The sequence below is a fragment of the Cryptomeria japonica genome, chromosome 5 (assembly GCF_030272615.1).
Source record: "Cryptomeria japonica chromosome 5, Sugi_1.0, whole genome shotgun sequence".
NCBI classification, from domain to species: Eukaryota; Viridiplantae; Streptophyta; class Pinopsida; order Cupressales; family Cupressaceae; genus Cryptomeria; species Cryptomeria japonica.
In genome coordinates, this window is record NC_081409.1 from 287,994,659 (window position 1) to 288,018,594 (window position 23,936).

At 39.0% G+C, this 23,936-nt stretch overlaps 1 protein-coding gene across 13 annotated transcripts in view; it reads left to right on the forward strand.

Moving 5' to 3' along the window:
• Positions 1–23,936, forward strand: part of LOC131045838 (uncharacterized) — a 313,161-nt gene that overhangs the window by 203,566 nt on the left and 85,659 nt on the right. For 11 of the 13 annotated variants that reach the window (XR_009105873.2, XR_009105874.2, XM_059221423.1 and 8 more), the window contains 3 exons: positions 6,751–6,832; positions 7,135–7,211; positions 7,656–8,327. Coding sequence is in view for 9 of the 13 variants with exons in the window: in XM_059221423.1 (XP_059077406.1) it covers positions 6,751–6,832; positions 7,135–7,211; positions 7,656–8,327 (831 nt within the window). In the remaining 4 variants the exon portion in view is untranslated. Of the gene's footprint in view, positions 1–6,750; positions 6,833–7,134; positions 7,212–7,655; positions 8,328–16,434; positions 16,836–23,936 lie in introns of those variants that run through there. The other 2 variants (XR_009105875.2, XR_009105876.2) reach the window with 2 other exon arrangements.

The window sequence follows — 23,936 nt, forward strand, 5'->3', positions numbered from 1 at the left end:
AGCTACCTCTAGCATGTTCACGCCCTTCTGTCTTGGGCATTCCGCATCCTCGTGGTTGCTTGGCCCACACCATTTGCAGAGTAGCCCTCCTTGTCCAACACCACTTTGGCAGTCGCGTGCAGAATGTCCCCATTCGTTGCACCTTCGGCATTGTATCATTGGTCTGCCTTTTGCATCATATTGGATGCGACTGTGTGGGGTATTATCATTGCTATTGTTGTTACTCCCCCTCCGACTATTCCTATAGCCGCCTGGTGAGGCGTCTGAGTTTGTGTTGTTTGAAGGTGTAGTTGGTGGTGTTGCCTGCTCTTGCATGTAAAGTACCTAGGCACTGCTTGCCTTTAGGTTGTAGGGGCATTCTTTAATGGAATGTACCAACACGTGATAGATATCGCAAAAGGCTTTCTATGAGCAATTGGTTTTTGTGTGCCCTTCCAGTTTGCACTCTGTGCACCAGAGTTCCATGCCCTCCCTACTTTCTTCCTTCTGAGTCTGCATTTCCCGCATCATTCGCCTCATATCCTTTCGAAGTGCTTGTATCGTCCTAGACTCCTCACTTTCTCCATCACTACTATCTTCGTCACTTGTGCGCTTCTTACCCTTCGATGTCTTGTTCTCGCTTTCAATGTCCATGGCTCTATTGTACGCGTCCATGAAAGTAGATGGGGGTACTACCTTCATCTTTCTTCGCAGGGATGGGTTCAGTCCCTCAATGAACCATCGCTTCTTTAGACAATCGGCTGGGGTATTGTCCATTTTTCCAATCAATTCTTTCAGCCTGCGGTAGTAGGACCTTGCCGTCTCACTCTTGCCCTGTTTGGTGTTGTATATTTTTGCTACGATCTCATCATCGTCCCGAAGTAACCGAAACTCCTCCTGGAACGCCTTGGTAAGATTTTTCAAAGTATCCTTTGAAGTAGTGGGCAGGTCCGTGTACCAGTCAATGGCAATCCCACTGAGGGTGGCTAGGAATGCTTTCTGCCAGTAGTCCTCATCATCCTCGCCATTGACCTGCCATATGGTGACACAAGTTTTACAGTGACGGGTGGGATCCTCTGATCCTACTCCATTGAATCTGGGGAGTTTCTGCTTTTCAGGGTTATGTGCCATCTTTTCGTACTCCTCGAGTTACTCAGGGGATTGTTGAATGACTCGGTTGGTGCGGTTGTTTGCTCCCAATTATCACTACTCGCTATTGCCTGCAGGCTGTTGTGACTCCTGTCCCACTCTTGTTTATGTTGCTCAGAACCTTCTGTCGGGCTCCCTCCTTCAACTATCCGATAGAGTTGCAGGCGCCTCTCCAGTTGCTTCTGGATGTGCAGGGATCTCGTCACTATGTCTTCTTGGCTCCCTTCTTGCTCCTCCCGAGATTGTCGTCTTCGATCTTTGTTTAGTGTGTTTGGCATTAATTATTGGAACTACGGGGGTTGCTCCGCCTGTTGAGTCCCTCTGCTCTTCTTCCCTTCGATTCCTTTCTTTGTACTGTTGGAGCACTTGCTGCCTACGTTGCTCCCTTCGTACGTTTTCTCGTTCCTCGTCAAGTTCCAGGAGTACACGTGCCAACAACCATGGAAGACTACCCAGGAGATCATGTACCGCCTGGTTCATGTTGAGTTCCGCCTGTACCGTACCGGCCGAGACAGCGCTCAGTTCCGCTTCTCGTTGTAAGTACTGGTCCACGAAAACGCCCCACGCGTGAATCAGGTCTTGTGTCAACTGATCCTCCCTTGTTACTTCGGTATTATCCTCTACATCACTGTCTGTTACCAGGATGCTTTGGTCGAACGAACAACCCATTATGCTTCCATCCCGCCAGCCTTCCCTCTCGAGACCTCCGGGTTAGACTTAGGCAACGGCACCAAAATGTTAGTAGCCTAAGTGGATTGAATTATAAGTATACAGAGCACCGAGATCCGAATTACAACACCATGGCATAATAGAACACAATCATGGAACCAACAACACACAATACAGTATGCGGAAATATATCAGATGTAACACAGATGTATATCATATTAATCTCCACCAGAGCTTACCTCCAAATGTGCTACAAGCTTACATATAAAGAGTTTGCGGTTGGTTAGGCCATCAACTGTCAGACAACCAACTACCTCGTAGTTATAACTTAATACTATTGTTTTATTTTAATACATTCCAAAAAGTCTAATTTACTATTTTTCCTGCTTACAAACCATATTGAAGCAAAATGTGAATCCCTATAATCCTATCCTGCTGCCCAACGTGATTTCATTGTTACTCTTTCCGGGTGGGTGGGAGGACTAAAACCCCTGGGGGGGTTGGATATTTTAATAGTTCGGAAGTATTTGAAGTGGAAATTCTAGTTAGTTGCCTACTTATTCGAATACATGAAACATCAATATCAAAATGACTTTCTCATTCAATTTCTAATCATTAAGAGTTTTCATCTACATTTGAAAGCAAATACAATTGGTATTAAATTTCTTCTCCACTCTAGTGTTGTGACCAATTGAGCCAGCTCTGTCCTTATCCCTGTCACTCATGAAGTTCATGACTCTTGGTGGGTTAGATTGGGTGTAGAATTTGGAGAGCTGTCACTAGTACTAAACAATCCCACCTGTAATCTCTGATCTGCTACAAAAGGATTCTAAAAAGTGATTTGTGGTTTTGTTTGCTTCTTTCACGGGTATAATATCTTGATTCCCTTTCACTCATAGATACTTTTTTCGCAACCAAGTCTTAAAAGCACAAGCTGGTAAGAAACCAGCATCGATAACACTGTAATAACACCCCCTAATTTTTTTTCAATTTTTTTTCCAGTGATGGTACAAGAAGTATTCAAGCAAGAATAAGTAATCATGCAAGTTTGACCAATATGAGCATTTGCTGTTGCAAACTTATTGTGACGATTAGATTCATTCCATTCACTGCTGTTACAAATTTAAACCCCAGAAACATCTAGGAAAGTGCTAGGCAAGTAACCAACAATCATAAAGCATTAAAATACCTTGAAATGGGAACATAACAAAGCCTTAACGGATCCTAAGAGTGGACAGTCAACAACCAATGCCAAAATTGATATCCCATAACCATTTGCAAACTCCCAGCTGTAGCAATAGGGTGATGAACTCTTCCAACACAATGAAAGACCTCTTAGGTTGCTTTGAACTTAGCTCCACCCTTGACCAACATGAAACAGTCCTTGCCAAGTCAAAATTTTAGGTTGAATGTTTGTTGTAGCAAATTCGGCACTGCAAGAACAGGCGCTATTATCCTCAAAAATTCATCTCTTCTTTTCAGTCCAAGATAACAATTTATCACCTGTTACCAATTCTTCAAGTCAAGGTGCAACCTATGGATGAGTTTTTCCAGCCACCTAAACCACCCCAAAAGATGATGGCAACTCCACATGCACCATCATTTGCTTGTACAACCTTCTAAAGAGGGCGACCCATTAGGAAAAAATCAACTCTAGCAAAACCCTTGAAAAATCACTTGCATCCTGATTACCTAGCAGAAAGGAACTGTTTGGAAAAACATCCTCAAATTTGGATCAAAATCCTAGCTTACATGTCCATTTTGAACAGTATGGCCAACATTTGGAAGGAATACATCCAGCTAGGAAAACCACATAGAAACCCCAGCAAATTACAACAAAATCTTTGCAAATCATCATCAACACAGATTCCGATATGTGCAAGTTAGATAACTTCAAATATCATCATTTTTTTGTAAACTCGAAACCTAAAACTCCATTGCATGTTTCCTATTTGAAAATACCAAACCAGCTACGATAGATCTTTCATGATCGAAAATGGTGTAGATTGACGAGGGTTTATGTCCTCAATCAACTCCTAGAACTCAATGTACATGCTGACATCATCTTAGTATATGTGCAACTCTAAATGAATGAAAAGAGAGACAAAACGGTAAAGCCCCTTTATATAAGGTTGGAGGGAATTAGGGGAATTTAAAATTTAAAATTAATTCATTTTCCCTCAAAAAGGCCCTTTTAACATTTTAAAACAACTTAGTCCCCTTTTTCCATGTCCATAGGAGTCCAACTTGGGGATATAACATCATATTATAATATTGAACACTAAAGCAAATATTAAAACATTACTTATAAGTTTAGTGCAAATATTTCCAGCCAAAATGCAGGCCCGTCAAGACATGAGAAATTGAAACCAAATATGCCGAGACACAGCTGATGTTTTAGGACATCGGGTGTCAAAACGAGCATTTACTATAAATAGCAGTGTTCTCCAAGAACAACCTTGGAGACCAAAAATGCTACAAAGAGCATTACCAACAACTAGAAAAGCACCTGTACAACAAACCATCTTTGGATGCCAAGAAAACTCAAAATTGATCTCTCTTGGAAACTTTCAGGTCACTTGGAAACTATCACAAAATCTTGAAAACTAGCCAACAGTCAGAAAATAGAATTTTCACATCCTTAGAAGTTTAAGACAAAGATCAATGTGATTTTTTCTTTATTTTTGAATACATTAGCAAGTGGCTGGACACAATTAGGAGTACAACAAAGTGTCATCATATACTGGAAGGAAGTACTTGTTAATGAAAAGTTATTAGTTTTGATTAAAAGACAGTGATGTATATATGTTTGTCCCATCCATAGTTGATCTGTGTGCAATCTAAATCACCTACTAGCTACCTCTGCCAGTTCCAGTTCTGCAGCAGCCCGGCACCATTACATCCCAGACTCAGTCAATACTCTCATGGAAAGACCACCGGCATGCATGGGAAAGGCTTGCTTAACCATGAAAGAGATCTGTCATAAACATATAAAATTGAACCTTGTTGTAACTGATATGTTTGAATATAGACTTTTATTTGCCCTAGAGGAAGGATACATTTTATGTGTTTCTTAGGTTCACCATAGTTGTTCCATTCCAACTTAAAAAAGCAGCTAGGATTCTCATTCTTAGTCGCTGATCATGGGAATTCTCATCCTCAGTCTTCTGGTTCATCATAATTATGCCATACATGATTGTGGTGAATACAAGAGCATTATTTTTCTTTCTTTGTTTACATGAGTCTATAATGGTTTCTTGCAGTTGTATTCTATTGCATATTTGTACTTTTCCATAAATATTTTCAGTTTCTATATAATGCAATAGATTGCTATCTAAATTTTTACATCATGTCTTTGCTAACCTCTGTCATTGCTTGCATTTGCAACTCGGTCTTTCAGATATTTTATCTTGTAGTGATGTTCAAAGTTTATTGCGACATATGTAAAGGTCTTTCAACTATCTTTATCTGAGCATCATGAATATAATAGAATAACCTATCACATTGTAATGTCCCCTTTTGGGATTGCCCTGAATCTTGCCCCTGTAAATATCAAAGTCTGCTAATTTTCACCCTTATTAATTCTGATATTAGATATTGATCCATTGACTTTCTTGTCTTCTTTGATCTTATGGATGTTTCCTCCAGTTTCCCCTTCTCATTGGAATTAATCTCTTCTTTATATCTTCATTTGTGGGAAGTCACACCTCTTCATAAGAAATGAGTCATCACTCTTCATTGCTGCCCTTTGAGAATATAAATTATTCTTCAAATTGATATTCCTTGGATGTCCTCCTCAAATGAGATTTTCTCCTTTTTATATCCTCCAATGCGAGGGAGAGGTCACACCTCTTCATCATGTATGCCCCTTTAGCAAGAAACACACCGTTTCCACCATTAGCACCCTTTGAAAGAGTGCAACTCTTCATTATTTCTGCCTTTTGAAATGAACACAACCTTTCACATTTAGATCTGCACTTATTTATATCGGATTTGCACTTCTGATTCCCCAAATTATCCCCTCAAATGAGTTTCTCTTCTCCCTTTTGTATCTCATGTTTGAGGGAGTCACAACTTTTCATTTCATGTCTTTGACCATTCATTAACTTAATTAAAATTTAATTATATTCTTTTATATTTTTATTTTAGTTTTATTATTATCATTATCATTAAATTGTATTTCAAAGTGGGGACATCACACACATGCATTGACTTGAGATGTGCTTTCTTATAGGAGTGCTGTATTGCTGTCTAACTGATTAAACAGCTCCAAGTTGCAATAGTCGTGAAATTATTGAAAGATAACCAACTACCTTGTACAGGAGAAAAGGTTCAACTAGAAAACATTTATCGGCTAAGGCTGAAAGTCACAGTTTTCATGGTTTGCAAAGTGCAGGCCATACTAGATACTCCTGAATTACTAAAAATGGGCATATAGATTACACACCGGCTACAAACCATGTTTTGAGCTTGAAGGATGCTAGTTTTCCCTTGAAAATGATCGATTCATTCACTTGTATAATGTTCCTTTTTCAAATCTAGTTAAACTTTTAGGTACAGAAAAATGGAACAAATGGCATATTGGTTGACCATACTAATTTCTGGAAATTCCTGAATCCCTTCGTTTGTTTGCTCAGTACCATTTTAATACCTCCCTCTGAGATGTATGTATACATTAGTGTTGCCTATGAATACCAGGGGCAAGCTTGAGCCCTATAGCAAAGAAGGCATGGGTATAAAAGAGGAAAATAAAGGTATTCATCAGATTTGTTTGCAGTGGAAACAATCACAAGTCCTATTATTCTGTAAATTCATATAGCTTTTATTTTTGTAAATTAGTGGATTTTAAAATTGTTTATAATCATTCCGAGTTCGAATTTTTTATGGAACAGTAATTGATTATTTAGATTTTCATGTTAAGTTACTGTAATTGGGATGTTCTTTGGGTTGCAGGCACTTCCAATGTATGGAATGGTGCAAAATGCTTTGAAGATTATATGTGAGGGAACAGAAAAACAATCTGATATAGCTTATGGTATGGATCTCAATGTGTCTTGCTATCCAATCTTTAAATTTTATGTTTGGTATTGACATCATGGTTGAAAAACATTACTTTGGTTGTAACTTCTTTCTTATTGTTCCTTGACCGTGTCATTTAACTGCATGAAAATGCTTGACTCAATAGCTGCATTCTTAGTATTTTGTGAATTTAGGTAATCTTTCCCTTAAATTAGTGAAATAATGTAGCACATTTTAACAAAAATAGGCATCTATCATTTCTATATATTACACAACTTTGCATCTGAATATAAATTGATAATTTACTGTGTAATGTAGGATTTTGTCATCCTTTAGCAAAGAACCATCCGGTTTTAGTACTCCCCCATATGGCAACTCTGGCAGCATTGCTGAAGGTATGTTTCAGAATCACATTTTCAGGGAATGTTAGAGATTAGAATCTCTGGTTTGTGTGCAATTTCTTTTGGGCTATACATGATGCTAATTATGTCTTAACAAGGATCAGCATTTTATCTTTGATATTGTGTCGTGAAGTAAGTAACTGTTGGACTAAGGGTTGTGAAGATTTGAGCATGAGTAGTGTACAACGACTTTCTGTAGTTAATACAAGTCACAAGAATTGGTATTTCACTAATAGGAAAAGTCTAGCATAGAACATTTGTCATAGTACAGAAGAGCCTCTTGTGACAAGATCATGAACAAACATTTTATTTGCTGACATGATATACTGAAAACGGGGAGGGATTATTGTTTTTCATTAAGTAATGTCTGTGTGAGTAATGGTTTTGTATGATAACTTAATGTTCTGGAATCTAACTTTTCCTCTGTTACTTCTCTAGGAAAAGATGTCAGAGATGACACAGGGAGAAGACAATGTTTGTTCCTTTGGGCATGCATTATATCTTGTTGCTGGATTATTGGATGCACTCAGACCCCATATTTTTGATTTGCATAATAGTGAATGCCTAAATGATGTAAAGTGCTCTCGCCTGAAGAATAGTATTGCAGAATATACAATTGATGTTCATGAAGTACAGGATTTGTCTAAAGGGAGCCTCAAAGTAATAACTGATGTCTACTTTGAATTTTTGAATAACTTACAAACTGTTAATTTGCCCAAATATGTGAAGGTGGTAATACCTTTGGCAGACTTTTTATGTCATTGTGTTGCTTCTGGTAAACATTGTCTTGAAATTGTCACCAGACGCCACAAAGTTATAGAAACAATTGCACAAAAGTTTTCTAAAATTAAGAAGTTAGGTTTTCTTCTGTCTCTCATAGACAACCCTGACGTATTGTTACCTTCTCCAAGAACCGATACTGAGTTGCTAAAAACTCAACCTAATATTGAGGAATTCCCCTCCGGACCTCCTTTGTTGCCTGTTGATGTTATCCTGAAGGTTCAGAATCAACTGCAGCATTTCCTTACTCTGCACACAGATAATTCAGATAATTATTCATCAAACTACAGAGAGCCTGGAGTTGTACTTCATCAACAAAAAAAATCAAAGGTATAATATTCTTAAATAATTTTGATTGGCAATTATACATTCTTTTTGTGTTTTTTAAGGAATGATTATGCTTTTATAGAGTAACACAAACACACTTATTTTGGCATGTAATGCTAAAAGCAATCTGTTGGTTTTACTGTCACACATGTTGTATTTGCAGTTTATTTTGGCTTAGCAATGCTAAAAGCAGTTTGTTGATTTTACTTTTATTTACATGTTGTGTTTGCATTGTCAGTATTATTTGAAGATGTAAAAAATAATCAATGGATATAGATAAAGATCGTAGTCTAAAAACTCATGACCTGGGGTAACTTGGAAGGCCCAAATTTGACTTGGCTTCAGTGACTTGGAAAAACCCTGCCAAAACTTGGTAACATTTCTGAACATAAAAAATACAGATTTTACAATATAATCAGAAAAGCATGCATACAACTGAAGCTAGAGAACTTAAAAGTAGTTTTTCATTCATTCGTAGGATGATAGTCGATAGAAAAAATTATGCTAAATAAACTAATACACATCATTGGTCATAGCTGTTTACATATTTTGTCAAGTTCAGGTTTTCAATTTTCATAATTTCTATCATCATAAATCTCAAACGTTATAGTGTCCAATGGAATGCCATACCACATGTGTGAGTAGATTCATAATTATCTATGTTCCACCAAGTTTCTAGGACGGGGATGGTAGGGGACAGGAGAATGCATTTTGGGGACAGATTTTTTTGAGGTCATTTTAAGGGATGGCAAAGGGGATGGCTATAAAAAATAGGGAAAATTTAAAAAATAAACGAAAATTTAAAATATTCATATGATAACATTTATCATATACATTATAGGTCCTTAATACACAAGATTAGAACTGAATTGAGAATTAATATGAGAGTCCAAAACTTTAACAAATGTAAAAATTTAATTGCTTTTATTATTTATTGTCAGTTTTCATGTGATATACTGATATGTTATATAAAATTAAAAATCACAACAAAATTTCTAAAGGTCTACAAAATGACAAAAACATAGAAAGTATGCGTTTGTCCCTAATTGGCATTTCCCAACACTACATCAAAATTGGATTCTGGCTCTAAGTTATTGCTACTATAAGGGACCATCTTATCTAGTGGAACCCCAAGCAATCCCTTATGTGTCTCCTAATCAATATAGATGACATCCTAGAGATCAACTTCACATCATAAAGCTGGAGTTTGTTGATTCTCTAATGTTTGATGATCTTGATGTCATTAAGCACTATGCTCATCTAGAGGTAAGCCTATTTCTCTTGATAGAGTGGATGAAAGTCATATGTGGACCAATTCCTCTTTTTAGTTGAATGGGTAAACTTGAGGGAGCTCATGTAGCTTTCTTGTCTCCTTTCTGAAATTAGAGACATGGAAAAGACCTATAGTCTATTACTATTTCGTAGAGGATAAATGATAACACAAGGGAATTAATTAATAATATTATTTTAAGTTAGACTTGGTAAATTCTAATTTAAGGGGCAATTTAATGATAATTTAATAATTAAAAGAAAAAATGTTTTAACAACTAGGATTAAAAAGTACTTTTAAATACTATTGAAGGAAATTTTTATTATGGGCCTGTTTTGGAAAGCTACTTAATAGGTGTGCTTGGATTCATTAAATATCATCTTGCTTTCATTTTGCAATTCAACTTTTCAAGAATTTGAGCATTGTGTTCAATTTTTACAAGCAAGGATGAAAACCCTCTTGGATTTTAATCAGCAGATTTGGGGCTGAAAACCCTCAACTCCCTTAGGGCGATTCCACCCGAGAATTGCATGTGAGCTGAATTTGGTAACCTTCATGCACATTTTCAGATTTGGGTGTTTGGATTTGCAAGAAATTTGGTGTTCTCAATTTTGGAGGTTTTTATTGCTGTTTTTCAAAGTGGTTGTTGTTCCACCATTGTTTCACCTCTAGATCTTGAGTGCCACATCTAGGAGTCAATATGTCATTTATTTCTAATTTTTTTATGGTCCAGGAATCTTGGGACAAGGGGATAGGGGGATGGTGAGGATGGGGGGACCAAGGGTCTAGATTGGGGGATAGTAGGGGGACAACAATGCAAATATTTAGAACCTTAAAAAGTAGTTATAAAAGAATATACAAGGACTAATTATGAAACTTTGAAATACTCAAAACATATTTGATATTGCATTGAATGAACAATGAAAATTCTGAATATCCATATATTTATATTATATTCAAAACTATGATTACCTTCAAAAATATAATTGGACAATGGCCCAATTCACAACTCATCCCCAATGTTCATGTTGAATACCTCATCACTTGAGCTGTTAGACTTCACTGAAAGATTTGGCTGAAAAGCCACCCAAGAATGCAAATGAATGAAGGAATGAAACAACAGAAATCAGATATGAGCTAAATAAATTGTATTCAACTGATGAGAATGCAAAGCATTCAATGAATGAGAATACTCATATGAGAGCGATGGGTGAGTGAATATAGCACTTACCACCCAAGAGACTAAAAACACAACCAATGTGGGATAAAGTGAAAAAGTCCCCAAGTAAGCTAAACTAAGTGTGAAGAGAGCTATAGTGGAGAAATAGTTAATAAAGAATTAGATAGCTAAAGAACCCTATTCACAGTAACACCCCCCCTTAAGTGCAACTTAGGAAGAAATGTAGACAAAAAAGAAATGATGGGTCTCGACAACTAGGCCTAGTGAGGTACTCATGTACAAAAGATCCTCTCAAATAGAAAAAGAATGAGAAAACCTAGTGGGAGAAAACTCCCCCAAGAGAAGACGAAAATACAAAAAACTCTCAAAGAAGAATGTGAAGGACAAAACCCTAGGTGAGGAAAAAAGTCCCCCCCATGAAAGAAGTTGAGAGACAATGTAGCCCCCCCAATGTAGAAAGTGCACCAATGGTAGATGCTTGAAATTGGATGTAGAAGATGGTCCATGATCGTCGAACAACGTTCCTCCCCTTAGGAAGAAACAAAACCAAAGGTGTATGAATTATGTCTTCCCATTCCTGAAAGGAAGACGCAGGAAGAAGTCTCATGATGTATGGAGTCTCTGGAAGCTGCTCAAGTGTCCCCATGTCAATGCTGAAAGTTGCTCCTTCCAAATCAGGTGTACTAGGTCACATTGCTGAAAAGACAATCCAAGATCTAGTGAAGATGAATGTAGAACAAGATCCAAAGACTCAAGTGTCTCCTCTAAAGATAAAGAGATTTGCTCCAAATGCTATACATAAGAATCCACAATCACATCAATCTCTAGGGAATGATCATCTAGAGAATGAAGAGGATTAGACTGAAGACGGATCATCTTCATGAAGAAGAGGATTAGACTGAAGAAGTATCATCTTCATCAAAGAGATGATGTATGTCATCAATGGTCTCTCCCAAATCTGCAAGATAGGACTCCACAAACAATCCTGCAATGTTTGTTAAGTAGTCATCCCAAGGAACTATATCTGGAAGACAATGTATATCTTGCTGCACTGAATCACAAGGAGCCAAAACTATAGCAATCGTCATCAAGAGCAACAATAGATGTGATGTCAATAGGAGGAGATAAAATACAAGGCTCAAGAACTGGAACACGTGAGAATACCCAAGTTCAAATAACCAAAGTTCTCAATATACGAATCTACACTAGAAGTGTGATCATCATCTGAAGAATCAAAGCCATCAATAGGAACAAAGTCTGAAAAGGAGTACAACTGAGATGTATGATTCACCACCCCAGTAACATTGATCACTCCACTCTACAAGTCTTTGATGATGACTAAATCAGGAGTGAACTCCACAGTCTTCTTTGTTGGACCATGAGTGATTTGATAGATGGAAAGGAGATTGTTTGTTAAGTGAAGTACACACAACACATCATTGGAGGTGCCATCTCCAATATCAATAGATCCCTTCCCAATTACATTCATATATTTATGATTGCCCATCAAAATAGGTGGCATGTTGCAAGGCTCAAATGATGAGAACATAGACTATGAAGATGCCATATGATGAGAAGGTCCTGAATCTAGAAGCCATCTCCCTGAATCATGATTTGTAGTAGCACAAAGATATTGTCCTTTGTTCTTACTTGTCCCAAAAGTGGAACTCTTTTCTTTATCAAATTCTATTTGTTTGGAAGAAGCTGAAGTAGACATTCCTTGAAGGCAAACTGATTCTATCCCTCTCAAGAAGATGCTTCAATTCATCAATGTCCTTATGACAATAGTGTTCTTCGTGTCCTATCTTCTTGCAATATGGACAAGTAGGCTTCTCCTTCTTAGTTGATTCCCTTTTAGGAGAGGATGTAGAATCTCCTTGTTGAGAAGAGGAATAGGTGTTTGTTTTTAGGGCAGATTGTGCCTGTGCTTGATCTTTTGTGGCTTCTTCTTGGACTTCTCTTGTTTCTTGTCAGGTTTCTCTCTCTTTCTGTCCCTTTGACTGACTAGCCAATAAACCCTGAGACTAAGATGGCTTTAAGAGACCCATGGATCGAAGCTTGCCTTGTTCTTGCATCAACAATTCAGAAAAAGAAGCAAAAGAAGGCATTGTATAAGCAGAGCCCACAATCAATCTATGAGTATGAAAACTAGAAACAAAATCCGCATATTCAGGTACAAGTTTGTTAAGAGTACTTAAGACAAGTTGAATGTCCTTTTTCTCCATGCTACATACTTTACATTGTGCTCTCAAATCATTAACTTTTGTTACAAAGTCTTGGATGTTGTCAAAAGACTTAGGATCAAGTGCCATTAGTTGATTATCAACTTAATATCCCCTAACTTCAATAGTTGTCCCATACAAAGTTTTTAATTTGTCGCATGCATCATGTGAATTATTACAACCACCAAGTTGAAATATTATATCAAGGGACACGAAACTCCTAAGACAACCTTGAGCTTTTGTTTGTTCAATCATCCAAAGTATTTTATCCTTAGCATCTATGGGTTCATTTATCTTTTGTTCAACATATGGTGTATAACTTTGTTGCATTAAGAAGTTCCATGCATTTTGTTGCCAACTGTTGTAGTTATATGGTGTTAGCAATAGAAACTTAGCATTACCCATTTGTGAAAGGAAAGGAGAGCACAAGCAAAAACAAAAACACAATCACACCAGGAGACTCCCCTTGACTACTCAATCAAGAAACACTCCCAAAGCAGAATGATTTGGCACTTTATAAGTAGTGCGATTACAATGGCCACTAACTATAGAAAGCTAAATGGACTTGATTTAAGTGCCTTTACAAGTTCTCAAAAAAAGAATATATTGATATTACAGATTTAGGCACTAAAGTAGTTGAAATAAACATGACTACTCCAAAGTACTCGAAAAAATATGCACTTTCAAAACAAGAATCATCTCGATCCGAGGTCATGCAAAAGATATGGCCAAAACAAGTTACCATTAGCAATCGAACAACCTGTGGCATGGAAATCAAGGCAACTTTAGAAATCAAGGCACTAAAATCGAGGTGACTGTACATAAAATTAGGCATGAAAATCAAGGTGGTTGTACAGAAATTTGGCATGGAAATCAAGGCGATTGTACATAAATCTAGCACAAAAATTGAGGTGGGCGTATGGAAATCGAGCACAACCATACAAAATTTTGGCACAAAAATTGAGATAGTTGTACAAAAATCCGGCATAGAAATCGAGGCCAACCATATAGAAAATTTGGCACGGAAATCAATGCAACCATACAAACATCTAACGCAAAAGTCAAGGCAGTCGTACAGAAATTTGGTGCAGAATTCGAGGCAGTTGTATAGAAATTTGGCACGGAAATAGACTCAACAAGGAGATTCGGCATCCTCTCCTAAAAGAGAATTATCTAAGAGAGAATTATCTAAGAAGGAGAAGCCTACATGTGCATATTGGAAGAAGATAGGACATGAAGAACATTATTGTTATAAGGACATTGATGAATTGAAGCATCTTCTTGCAAATAATAGAATCAGTTTGCTTTGATACTGTGAAAGATTTGGCTGAAAAGCCACCCAAGAATGCAAATGAATGAAGGAAAGTAAAAACAGAAATCGAATATGAGCTAAATAAATTGTATTCAACTCATGAGAATGCAAAGCATGCAATGAATGAGAATACTCATATGAGGGCCATGGGTGAGTATATATAGCACTTACCACCCAAGAGACTAAAAGCACAACCAATGGGGGATAAAGTGAAAAAGTCCCTAAGTAAGCTTAAGTAAGTTTGAAGTGAGCTGTAGTGGAGAACTAGCTAATAAAGAACTAGATAGCTAAAGAACCCTATTCACACTAACATTCACAAGCTCAAGATCTTTCAAAGAAATACCGACCAACCCTGTTTGTGTTTTGTCTTGATCAACTTCTGTAATAACAGTGAACAACCCCTAATTTTTTGTTGGTTCTTTTGCAATAAGAAATATCTACATAAACTTGCATTTAAGAGAACACAATTTAGTATGCATACATCTGCTGTTGCACCTATTTATTATGATAGAAAATCAAAGCACACAAACACTGCATTAAATTGACATTAGATTGCGAATACCTGTAATGGAAGATAGCATTGATATCAGAAATGGAAGTGAACATTACAGGTCTGAAACATCACATGTAGTAAGATACAGGAATGTTCATCATTTGTAGGAAGAAGCAGCTGTGGACAACCTTCTAAGATAACTCTTATTTCTTGTAAGTCACCCAAACTCAATAGCTACGTGCATCAAAGTGACCAGCTTCATCCAACACCTCCCAAACTTGCCCAAACAACCAAGAATGACCAGAAAAGTTCATTTCAATCAACTACCCACCAATCTGAGCGCTGGTAGTGGTAGACCCTGTGTGACTTCGCAAAAATTCCTTGAATCACATGGTAAACCCTAGAAACTCACCAGCAAACCTCTCCAAACTCCTTAGCAGACTTTGGCACCCTCTGACAAGTCAAAACAACCACCACATCCTTGGTGTTTATGCCTGGATAATCCCAACACCCTCCTGCCTAGGTGCATGGCATGCTAGGAATGGTATGGCCACTCTAGAAAATAAACTCAGAAAAATTCTCAAACTTGATTGCCCAACAGTGGAAAATGTTATGGAAATGTACCCAGAATCAGCTGCTTCCCCCTTCCAACTTGGTATCCCAAAATGAGGTGTACATCTAGCTTAATGAAGTCTATCGCCAGACCCAAGAAGCTCTGCAAATCATTTAGAAACAACACCAAAAAGGCCCAAAATCCAATCCCAACATTCCCCAAAAAATTAACAATCAATTTACCCTGAACACGTTCATTTTATAAAGTCTCGGAAGTTGATTAAAATCTGTGTGTTTCATATTTGAAGACACTGAACCAGGTAGGATGGATCTTTCACCATGAAAACTAGTTTGGGTTCATCAGGGTTTACATCTTCAATCGACTCCTGGAAGAATTCAATGTTCACTTCGATTGCATCTCATTATGTGTGCAACTCTTAATGAATGAGAATAAGAGCCAAAACCCCATTATATAGACTTGGAGGGAAAATTGAATTTAAAATTTAAAATTAATTCATCTCCCTCAACAAGGTTCCATTAGCAATTTAAAACAACTTAATTTCTAACTTAATTGAACTCCAAACCATCACCTGATGCCAAGAAAAATCCGAAACCGAGCTATCCAAGAACATTGGAACTCTCCCAACTTGCTTGGAAACCTTTGAAAACCCCCAAAAACTTATCGATGCTCACAGATGAGTATGGAGTAAAAATGGGGATATTACAACTTGTGGTAGCTCTGGCTCTACATCCCATTGGGATGATGAACTATCCTTGTACATAAGCATGTTACAATAAATGAGTGTAAAATCCCGCACCCAATTTTTTCCAAAATCTTTCCACCTAAGCACTACTCAGTGGCAAATGATTTCTGATCTGTTTATTGCATGTGGATGGGTGATTCAATTTGCAAATAGTTTTATTGACCAGTGTTTATGTGTAACATGATAATGACTGAAATATCTATTTATAAATAGCAGATGAAATGCACAAACATAATACTAAAGTACTCATTAAATAGGACAAATATGACAATTTGCAATTATTACAAATCTGACATCTTGTTTTCGGAATATTGCAGCTCTGTTACATGTACATTAGTGGCAAAGTTTCCCTTTGGAGTGCTTTTGAAAATACACTCAATATTTCACAGCAGATAGATATAGTTCTATAGCGGATGGAATCCCAAGCAGATGCTCTAATGGAGTATATTCACGGTGAACAGCAGAGATTGACTGCAGATTGAAATATATATCTTTGTGTTATCATAAAATAGTTACTGGAAATGGAACTACAGATCTCATAACTCTGCCATTAAATCTCCCCAATATCCATGCAACTCCCAGCAGATGAATCCCTACTTCACACAACCTCCCTATCACCTGGAATCGCTTCAGCTGAGGGCGATATGACTTCAGAGAGGTCCATTTCCAATGTAGGAGGTTCCGCCCAGCTACAAAAGGGAAAACAACAAACAGAAAGGTGATTTGTTCCACATGTTTCTCTTCTTTATATCCATAACCCTATTTGTTGAACACACTAAGGAGCTGAGGGGGGCAGTGGTGAATCAGCATAGATAAATTTTTATCCATTCATTAACTTTAAGAGCTATTAATTCCAGATCAACAAAAATAAAAATGAAGCACAACATCCACAACACTAGAACACTAGGATTTTTACGTGGGAAACCCAAGGAGGGAAAAACCATGGTGAGGATTAGCTCACAATATATGAAACATGTTTTTACAAAGTTTGTTTTGGGCTCACTACTGTTGACGTGTCTAAAGTCACATTGCTGCAAACTCCATACGGCCAATGCAGAATAGAATAAACCTGCTGAGTATCCTATCCTCTCTTGAGATAAGGAAATCCCTAGTGCTATTTTCTACGTTTGATCAAAGGGGATAACCTCAAGGTTTCGTTTGTCAGGTCTTGACTGCGGGATTGCTCAGTGGTTTGATGTGTTTTTTCTGGAAACACAAGGGGAACTTACGGTGAAATAGGCAATTGCTGGATGAGTTCCCCGAAACTTTAATGGTCTTGCTTATTAAATGGTTTAAGTCGGGTTGATACTGTTTTTAGCAGGATTGCAGATTCTCTTGGTAAAAAAATGGGGAAAAAGAGGGATAGAGAGAGAGAGAGAGAGAGAGCTACAGAAAATATAAATTTTAACTAAGATAGCAGATTTAGTAAATAGACAGCCACCTCCAAATAACTAAATTAAGCATTACCAGCCATTTAAGCACAATACTTGCATCAATCTAGTGCGATCTTCAAGGGAAAATTGAATTATCATGCTATTAAATACAACATCAGAACTTTGACATTCATTCAGTGAGCATTCAATAACCGAACTAAGCATATGAAAGGTTCAGATTAACCATATAGAAGGAAAGACAATCAGCCATTCCCTAATGGTATGAACAACGAGGATTCTATCGGATGTTTACTTAGAAAATGCTATATAAAGGAAAGAAACATAACTGAAAATTCTAAATTAATGAAGAAGGAGACCATGCACTCACAGGGAAAACTTGAAACAGCCTTAACTTTGCATTAAATCCTGTAAATTTCGCCAGAGCTTCAGCAACAATCCAAAAACTTCTTACAAAATGAGGGAAAACCAGTCCCTTAAATAGGCTTCAAAAATGGATGAATGGCCAAGATCTAATCTAAACTAAAGGCCCAGATTCATCCATAAAACACGGCTGCCCATACCCATAAATGGGAGGCAAATATCAGCAACTATCCCAAAGGGAGTAATAACTACCCCAAAAGGTAATTAGAACTTATCCAAAAATAATCCAAAAAGGTGCATACACATAAAGTTTTACATTTAGTTGACTTGGAAGTCAAACATGACCCTTTGGCCAAAAAGTGCACTTTTCAAAATCAGAAAGGAAAAAAAACACTTTAGGAGAGCACCTTTTCTTTTTCAGCTTCACACCCGTTTTCCAGGAATTCATCCTCGCCGTGCAAATATTCTTGCCAAAGGTCCCGACCTGCTGTACGTTCCTCACGAATACATTCTTGGAACCTGAGGCACAATTGGAATAGCAAACTAAATGGAGGCATAGGAGGATGGCAAATTTTATACTGCATGCCTTCAAGGTATTGGTCTACATGCTTCAAACCATCCTTCCAGCTGGAACGATTACGCTCAAAGCACAACATGTCTGAATGGAATTGACCAGCAAAACTTATGTCCTCAGCGGAATAGGTGATCCTATCTGTCCCTAGTCTTTCCTCCCAGTCCGGTTGTATCACTTCATCGGACAAGGCATTTTGCCATCCCGAGACCATTGATCGGAGGGTCATTTTGCCGAGTTCTTGCATGGTGTTCAGAATTGTCTCACATGCATCGTGTTCTTTATCAATGATTTTTCTTGTGTAATTCTTCATGGTGATAGTCCAGTACCATTCCTTAAGAGTGTTGATGTTATAAGGATCTAGGATGGTGGATAATGTAGGAATCTGTGCATGGGTCCAGAAGAGAGCTCTCATGAGGGGAAGAGTAGTGGCAGCCACTTCATGCATTCTAAGGGATTCCCTCTTTACCTCTAATAACCGGACCAGGGTGGCCTCTCGATGGTGAGCCATCTCTTTTACTTCTTCGAGGATTCGTTATCCCCTCCCTTTGATGCCTTGTATCCATTCTCTGACGGCCCTCGCAGTATCTCGTACTCCTTCAAAATTTGTTGTGGTCCTCTGTGCCAAGGCCGTCGAGGGAATGTGGGATTCAGAAGCATTGTGCAATGGTCTCAGGAGTTGATCGATGTATCCCTCGGCCTACTCGGCACGAGCTCGATACATGTCCTTTTCAGCTGTTATCTCTTCAAGTTGCCGGAGCATGTTCTGTACTGAATCCTTGAATTCCTCTTTTTCCTGTTCCTTAGTGGCTCGTCCGATGGGGACAGTTGTGATGCTATAATCTGCCTGTGTGATCTGATTTGCTAGCTTGTCTATAGGCGGGGTGGCGATCTGAAGAGTACGGTTCCTTTGCTCATCTTTGGTCATCCTGGAATATGCCTTGGGATTTTTCTTCCCCTTGGCTTTAGCTTGATCTATACGTGAGAAGATGTCCTCCAAATCGATGGGTGGCTTTGTGGCGGCTTTGCGTTGAGCTCGAGCAATTAACTATTCCTGAGGTACAGTCTGGGCTGATGCTATGGTTAAATTTTCACTCTGCCCTTTGATGTTTTCAGCCGTTTGATGCTATGGTTAAATTTTCACTCTGCCCTTTGATGTTTTCAGCCGTCTCATCACAAATTTGTAGCTGCTCGGTTACGGGAGGAGTGGAGGAGGTGTCAAGCTCTTTGCTTGCAGCAGAGTTTTCTCCTACCTTAGTGAACAATTGTTTGGTGCCTTTGTGTGATGGTAGCTCTTCAGTCTTTTCGAGCTCGCGGGTCTCCTATGTCTTTTGCTTTCCTTCAATGGTAGAGTCATCTTTGGCAGTGTTATGGAGCAGCAGTTCATGGCGACTCTGTTGGGTGGGTTCATGTACTTTGATCTCCTGAATGGATGGAATCTCTCCTTCCTCAACTTGGTTACCCGGCTCGGCTGATTCAATGACTCTTAGCTCGACGTCTAGCATGTCGGGTGCGGGAGGATCATTAGCTCCAAATGCATCGATGTCACTCTGGGAAGGAGGAGCAGGTATATAATCCAATTCTACTACATCGTCGGACGAACTGGGGTCCTTTGACGATGAAGTGACCTCTGGCCTCCTAATGGGAATCTTCTCCCTTCTTGTTCTCTTGGATGTCCGAGTTCCTCTGCTGGCTTTAGCCTTCTTCCTTTTCTCAGGCTTTTCAATTTCTTCCCTAGGTGCACTGGAAGTTCCCTCATCTTCGGAGGACTGAGAATCAAGGCTACCCATTAAGTGGTAAGTGAACTGGACTTCTTCATGAATTAGTCGCTCAATCTGCTGATGCAACCATTGGTCTGTATATCTTGTTGGGGCTGCCATGACTGCCTCAAAATCAGTGATCGGGTCCTGCGACCAATCAACACCCGGTAGAAGATGCCTTACTGCCTCAAATTCCTGGACCTATAGGCAATTTCCTGAATCTGTGAGTTGATCTGGGACCTGACGATATTCATAGAGTTGCATTTGCTGCATGCTCAGCCTAGAATATTCACGCCTTCGGACCTCATAGTCATCATAGCAGTTTTTCCAATAATCTTCAACTGACTCCTTTGCTCTATACCGCCTGCCATAGGCTCTCTTTGCCAGATTGTCGTGATCAAAGCATTTCCTTGGAAAATGCTCCCGTAGGCCATAGGAGGCCAGCTCTGCGAAGGATTCCTCTGCTTTGGTGGAGGTCTTTAGATGGATATCCTGGTTGCCTATAATCATGGGGAACGCGAATCCAACCTGCTTGCTATCTCTGAGTAAGATGTCGACCGGACGTGACTGCCTTGCGACCTCCATAAGAACTATCTTGTTGGTTGGGTACTGTGGAAGCCGGAGAGGGGCACCATCAAAGCTAGGTATCTGGATATAGAACCTTGGGAACTGGATGAACCAGGCTCCGTATCTCTGTACTAGAATAGTAGCTTGCTCCGAGAGCCTTATGTGTAATCCTGCTTGCATAAGCCTGACCAAGCACATTGTGAAGGCGTCATTGACGCGCTCATACTGGCCAACTACATAAGACGGGCTATTCTTTTCTCTTCGAGCTATATCCTGATAGTGAAGCTGTTGGTAACAATCGTATACCTTTACCTGATCAGGTCCATTCCCAATTTCACCTTTCATTATTAAACCTAGCAGTGGTTGGTTCCTGGTGAACATGTAGACCAAATAAGAGGTCATAGTGAAGTACTTCTTTGTCTCGAGTTCAATTAGCTGAGTGTGGATGTTGTTGCTTATAATCTGGGCCTAGTCAAACTTGGACTTCCTAGCAAAGACTTTCTCTGTGAAGTAAAACATCCACTCTTCAAAGTAGTTGGATTTGGAGAGTCCCATGACCCTGCTGAGCAATGTGACCATGTCCCCATGCTCATTGTGAAAGTCACTTCTTGGGGTCTTTTTCCCAATTCTGATGCTTGGAGGTCTTCACTCCTTGTACCACTCTTCATTGATTAGTGTTCTGCATCTGGCAGGATTCATATCATACGCCCCCTGCGCCTCATCTATAGTTGTTGCTATAGGGTTGTTTGGGAAGGGAATGTCAAATGCGTCGCCAATGGCCTCAGGAGTGAAGTTAGCGAGGGTCATGTTCTCAAGGAGCACCAATCTAGAACCTGGTTGGTAATGCCGGGCAGCCTCTACTACTAACTCATAGTTTTGCACTGCTGGGGGAAATCCTGTTGCTTGGGCGATGCCACTTTCCATCATCTGCCTAGGCCTGCCGTAGGCATTAGGGGAGAAGACTCGGCTCCTGAAATATTGGATATCGATATGGCCTAGGTCAGTATCACCAACATTATCCCAGACACTCTGAACTTTTGACTCCCTCAATCCCCCTCTTTGATACTGGTACTTCATCCTTTCGACTCGGCGAGGGATATTTGATTTGGATGCTCGCGATGTCTCAGCTGTAGCAGGCGTCTTTGATGATTCTACCGCTGATTTAGGCATTTATCCTGCACAGTCGGACGCGGATTACGAGGTGATATAAAGGAAGTAAGGCGGGTTAGATAATGGGTATACCAACATTCAAAAACCGAATTAGAACAACAACATGATCTTGTTAGTTAAAAGCTTGATTGATTTAAACCCCAAGTGTTTATGAAGCTTTCGATTGTGGATTTACACTTAAGCATTTTCAGGATCAATTTTCAAAATGGACAAAGCTTGAGAAAATTTCCTAAGTTTGAAAATGCAATTTCTAGGTTAAATCTTAGGAGTAAATTCTAATTTCGATTGCTTTGCATGATGCCTTATAAACGGAAAGATGCGATTCTCAAGATTTAAGCATTTTAATCAATTTTCTGCACACACATCTATCCAATTTGCAAATACTTCAAAAGATCGAGAGAGGTAAAGCGTACTTACCTGGTGAAAATGAATGGCGAGAATTTGCACGATTTGCAAATTGGAATGGGAGGCTTCTGCAATTTTGAATTTCAATGGTCAACTTTCTAATTCAAATTTTCGCAGCTACGGTTTGAATAGAAGTTGCAGTTTTAAATTTTAGACTTAGCAATTTACCCTGGGCGATTTTAGTGATTTTGACTTATGCGTTTTCCAACCCTGTGATTCACTCCAGCGATTTTACCCTGGGCGATTTGCGAGTTTAACCTAGTTGAAACGTGATTCTGAAGAGGGGTTGCGGATGGCAAACTTCGGTGAATCGGAGAGTTTTGAAGACCATTTAAAACTTTAAACCTTCTTTCACATTTACCCTAAAATGCGATTTTTGAAGCTATGAGGGTTTTTGAAAATTTTCGCGTGGTTTGACCCCCTTTGCCAACCTCGCAACCTCCGAAGAAATCGCGATTTTTGGGAGTTGGGTGCGGTTTGCAAAACTTTGGCATTTTTGACAATTTTGCAAACATTTTACCTTTTCCACGCTTTTTACCTTCATGCGATTTTCGGTTTTCTTGAGTTCTGCGATTTTTAGCTAAGTTCGGACCTTTTGACAATTTTGTCAACTTCGGCGACTTCTGGTGTTTTGCCAATTTTGCAATCTAAGTGCTTTTAGTGAATTTCGTACCTTTTCCAACTTTTGCCAATTTTCGGACCTTTTTGGTCATTTGCAAACTTTCTTCTTTTTGGCGTTTCGGCCTTAAGGTCCGAATTTCAGCCCTTTTGGCCATTTTGTCAACTTTTTCATTTTCTAGCATTTCACTTAAAGGGTCCGAATTTCGGCCCTTTTGGCCTTTTTGCTAACTTTTCCAATATTTCGGACCTTTTGTGAGTTTTGTCAACTTTCTTAATTTTTTGACATTTCGGCCTTAAGGTCCGAATTCCGGCCCTTTTGGCCATTTTGTCAACTTCTCACATTTTCTGGCATTTTAGCCTGAAGGTCCAAAATTTTGCCCCTTTTGGGCGTTTTCGCCAATTTTTTAATTTTCTCTCAGCTAGTGAGGATCACCATTCATACAAATCTCGCAAACTTATAAAAACAAACATCATGCAACCCCTCTCATTGTTTTACGCAAAAACTGGCGACTTTGGGTCCTCATGCGACCTTCAGATGCGCTGCTCTTTACTTGGTGGAATTCGCCAGTCTCCAACATCCTACAACTATTTGGGGTGTTTTACAAGCTTAAACAATCCCTTGGAATTCGCGCTCGAGGGCTCGATTGACCATACAAACACTGGTTCCTTTGCACAACATTATCATCTCATAGATTGATCGCGGGCTCGCTCGAAAGGACGCAAGAGGCTCTGCGCGGAACTCAACAGGGTGAAGACGGAAAAGGCCCAAAAAAAAAAGGAAGGGGGACCCTGTCGGCGACAGGGAGCGTGTGCAAGGCACAACAACTACCAAGGAAGGTAACTGCTCCCTAAATGGATTTGCAGGCTAAAGCATACTGTCCTAGGGCAAGATACAATACTTGCAGTCTGAAGATCACTTCTCCAAAGCAAGGTACAAGGAAATTACAATATTATGCACAATATGAACTTTT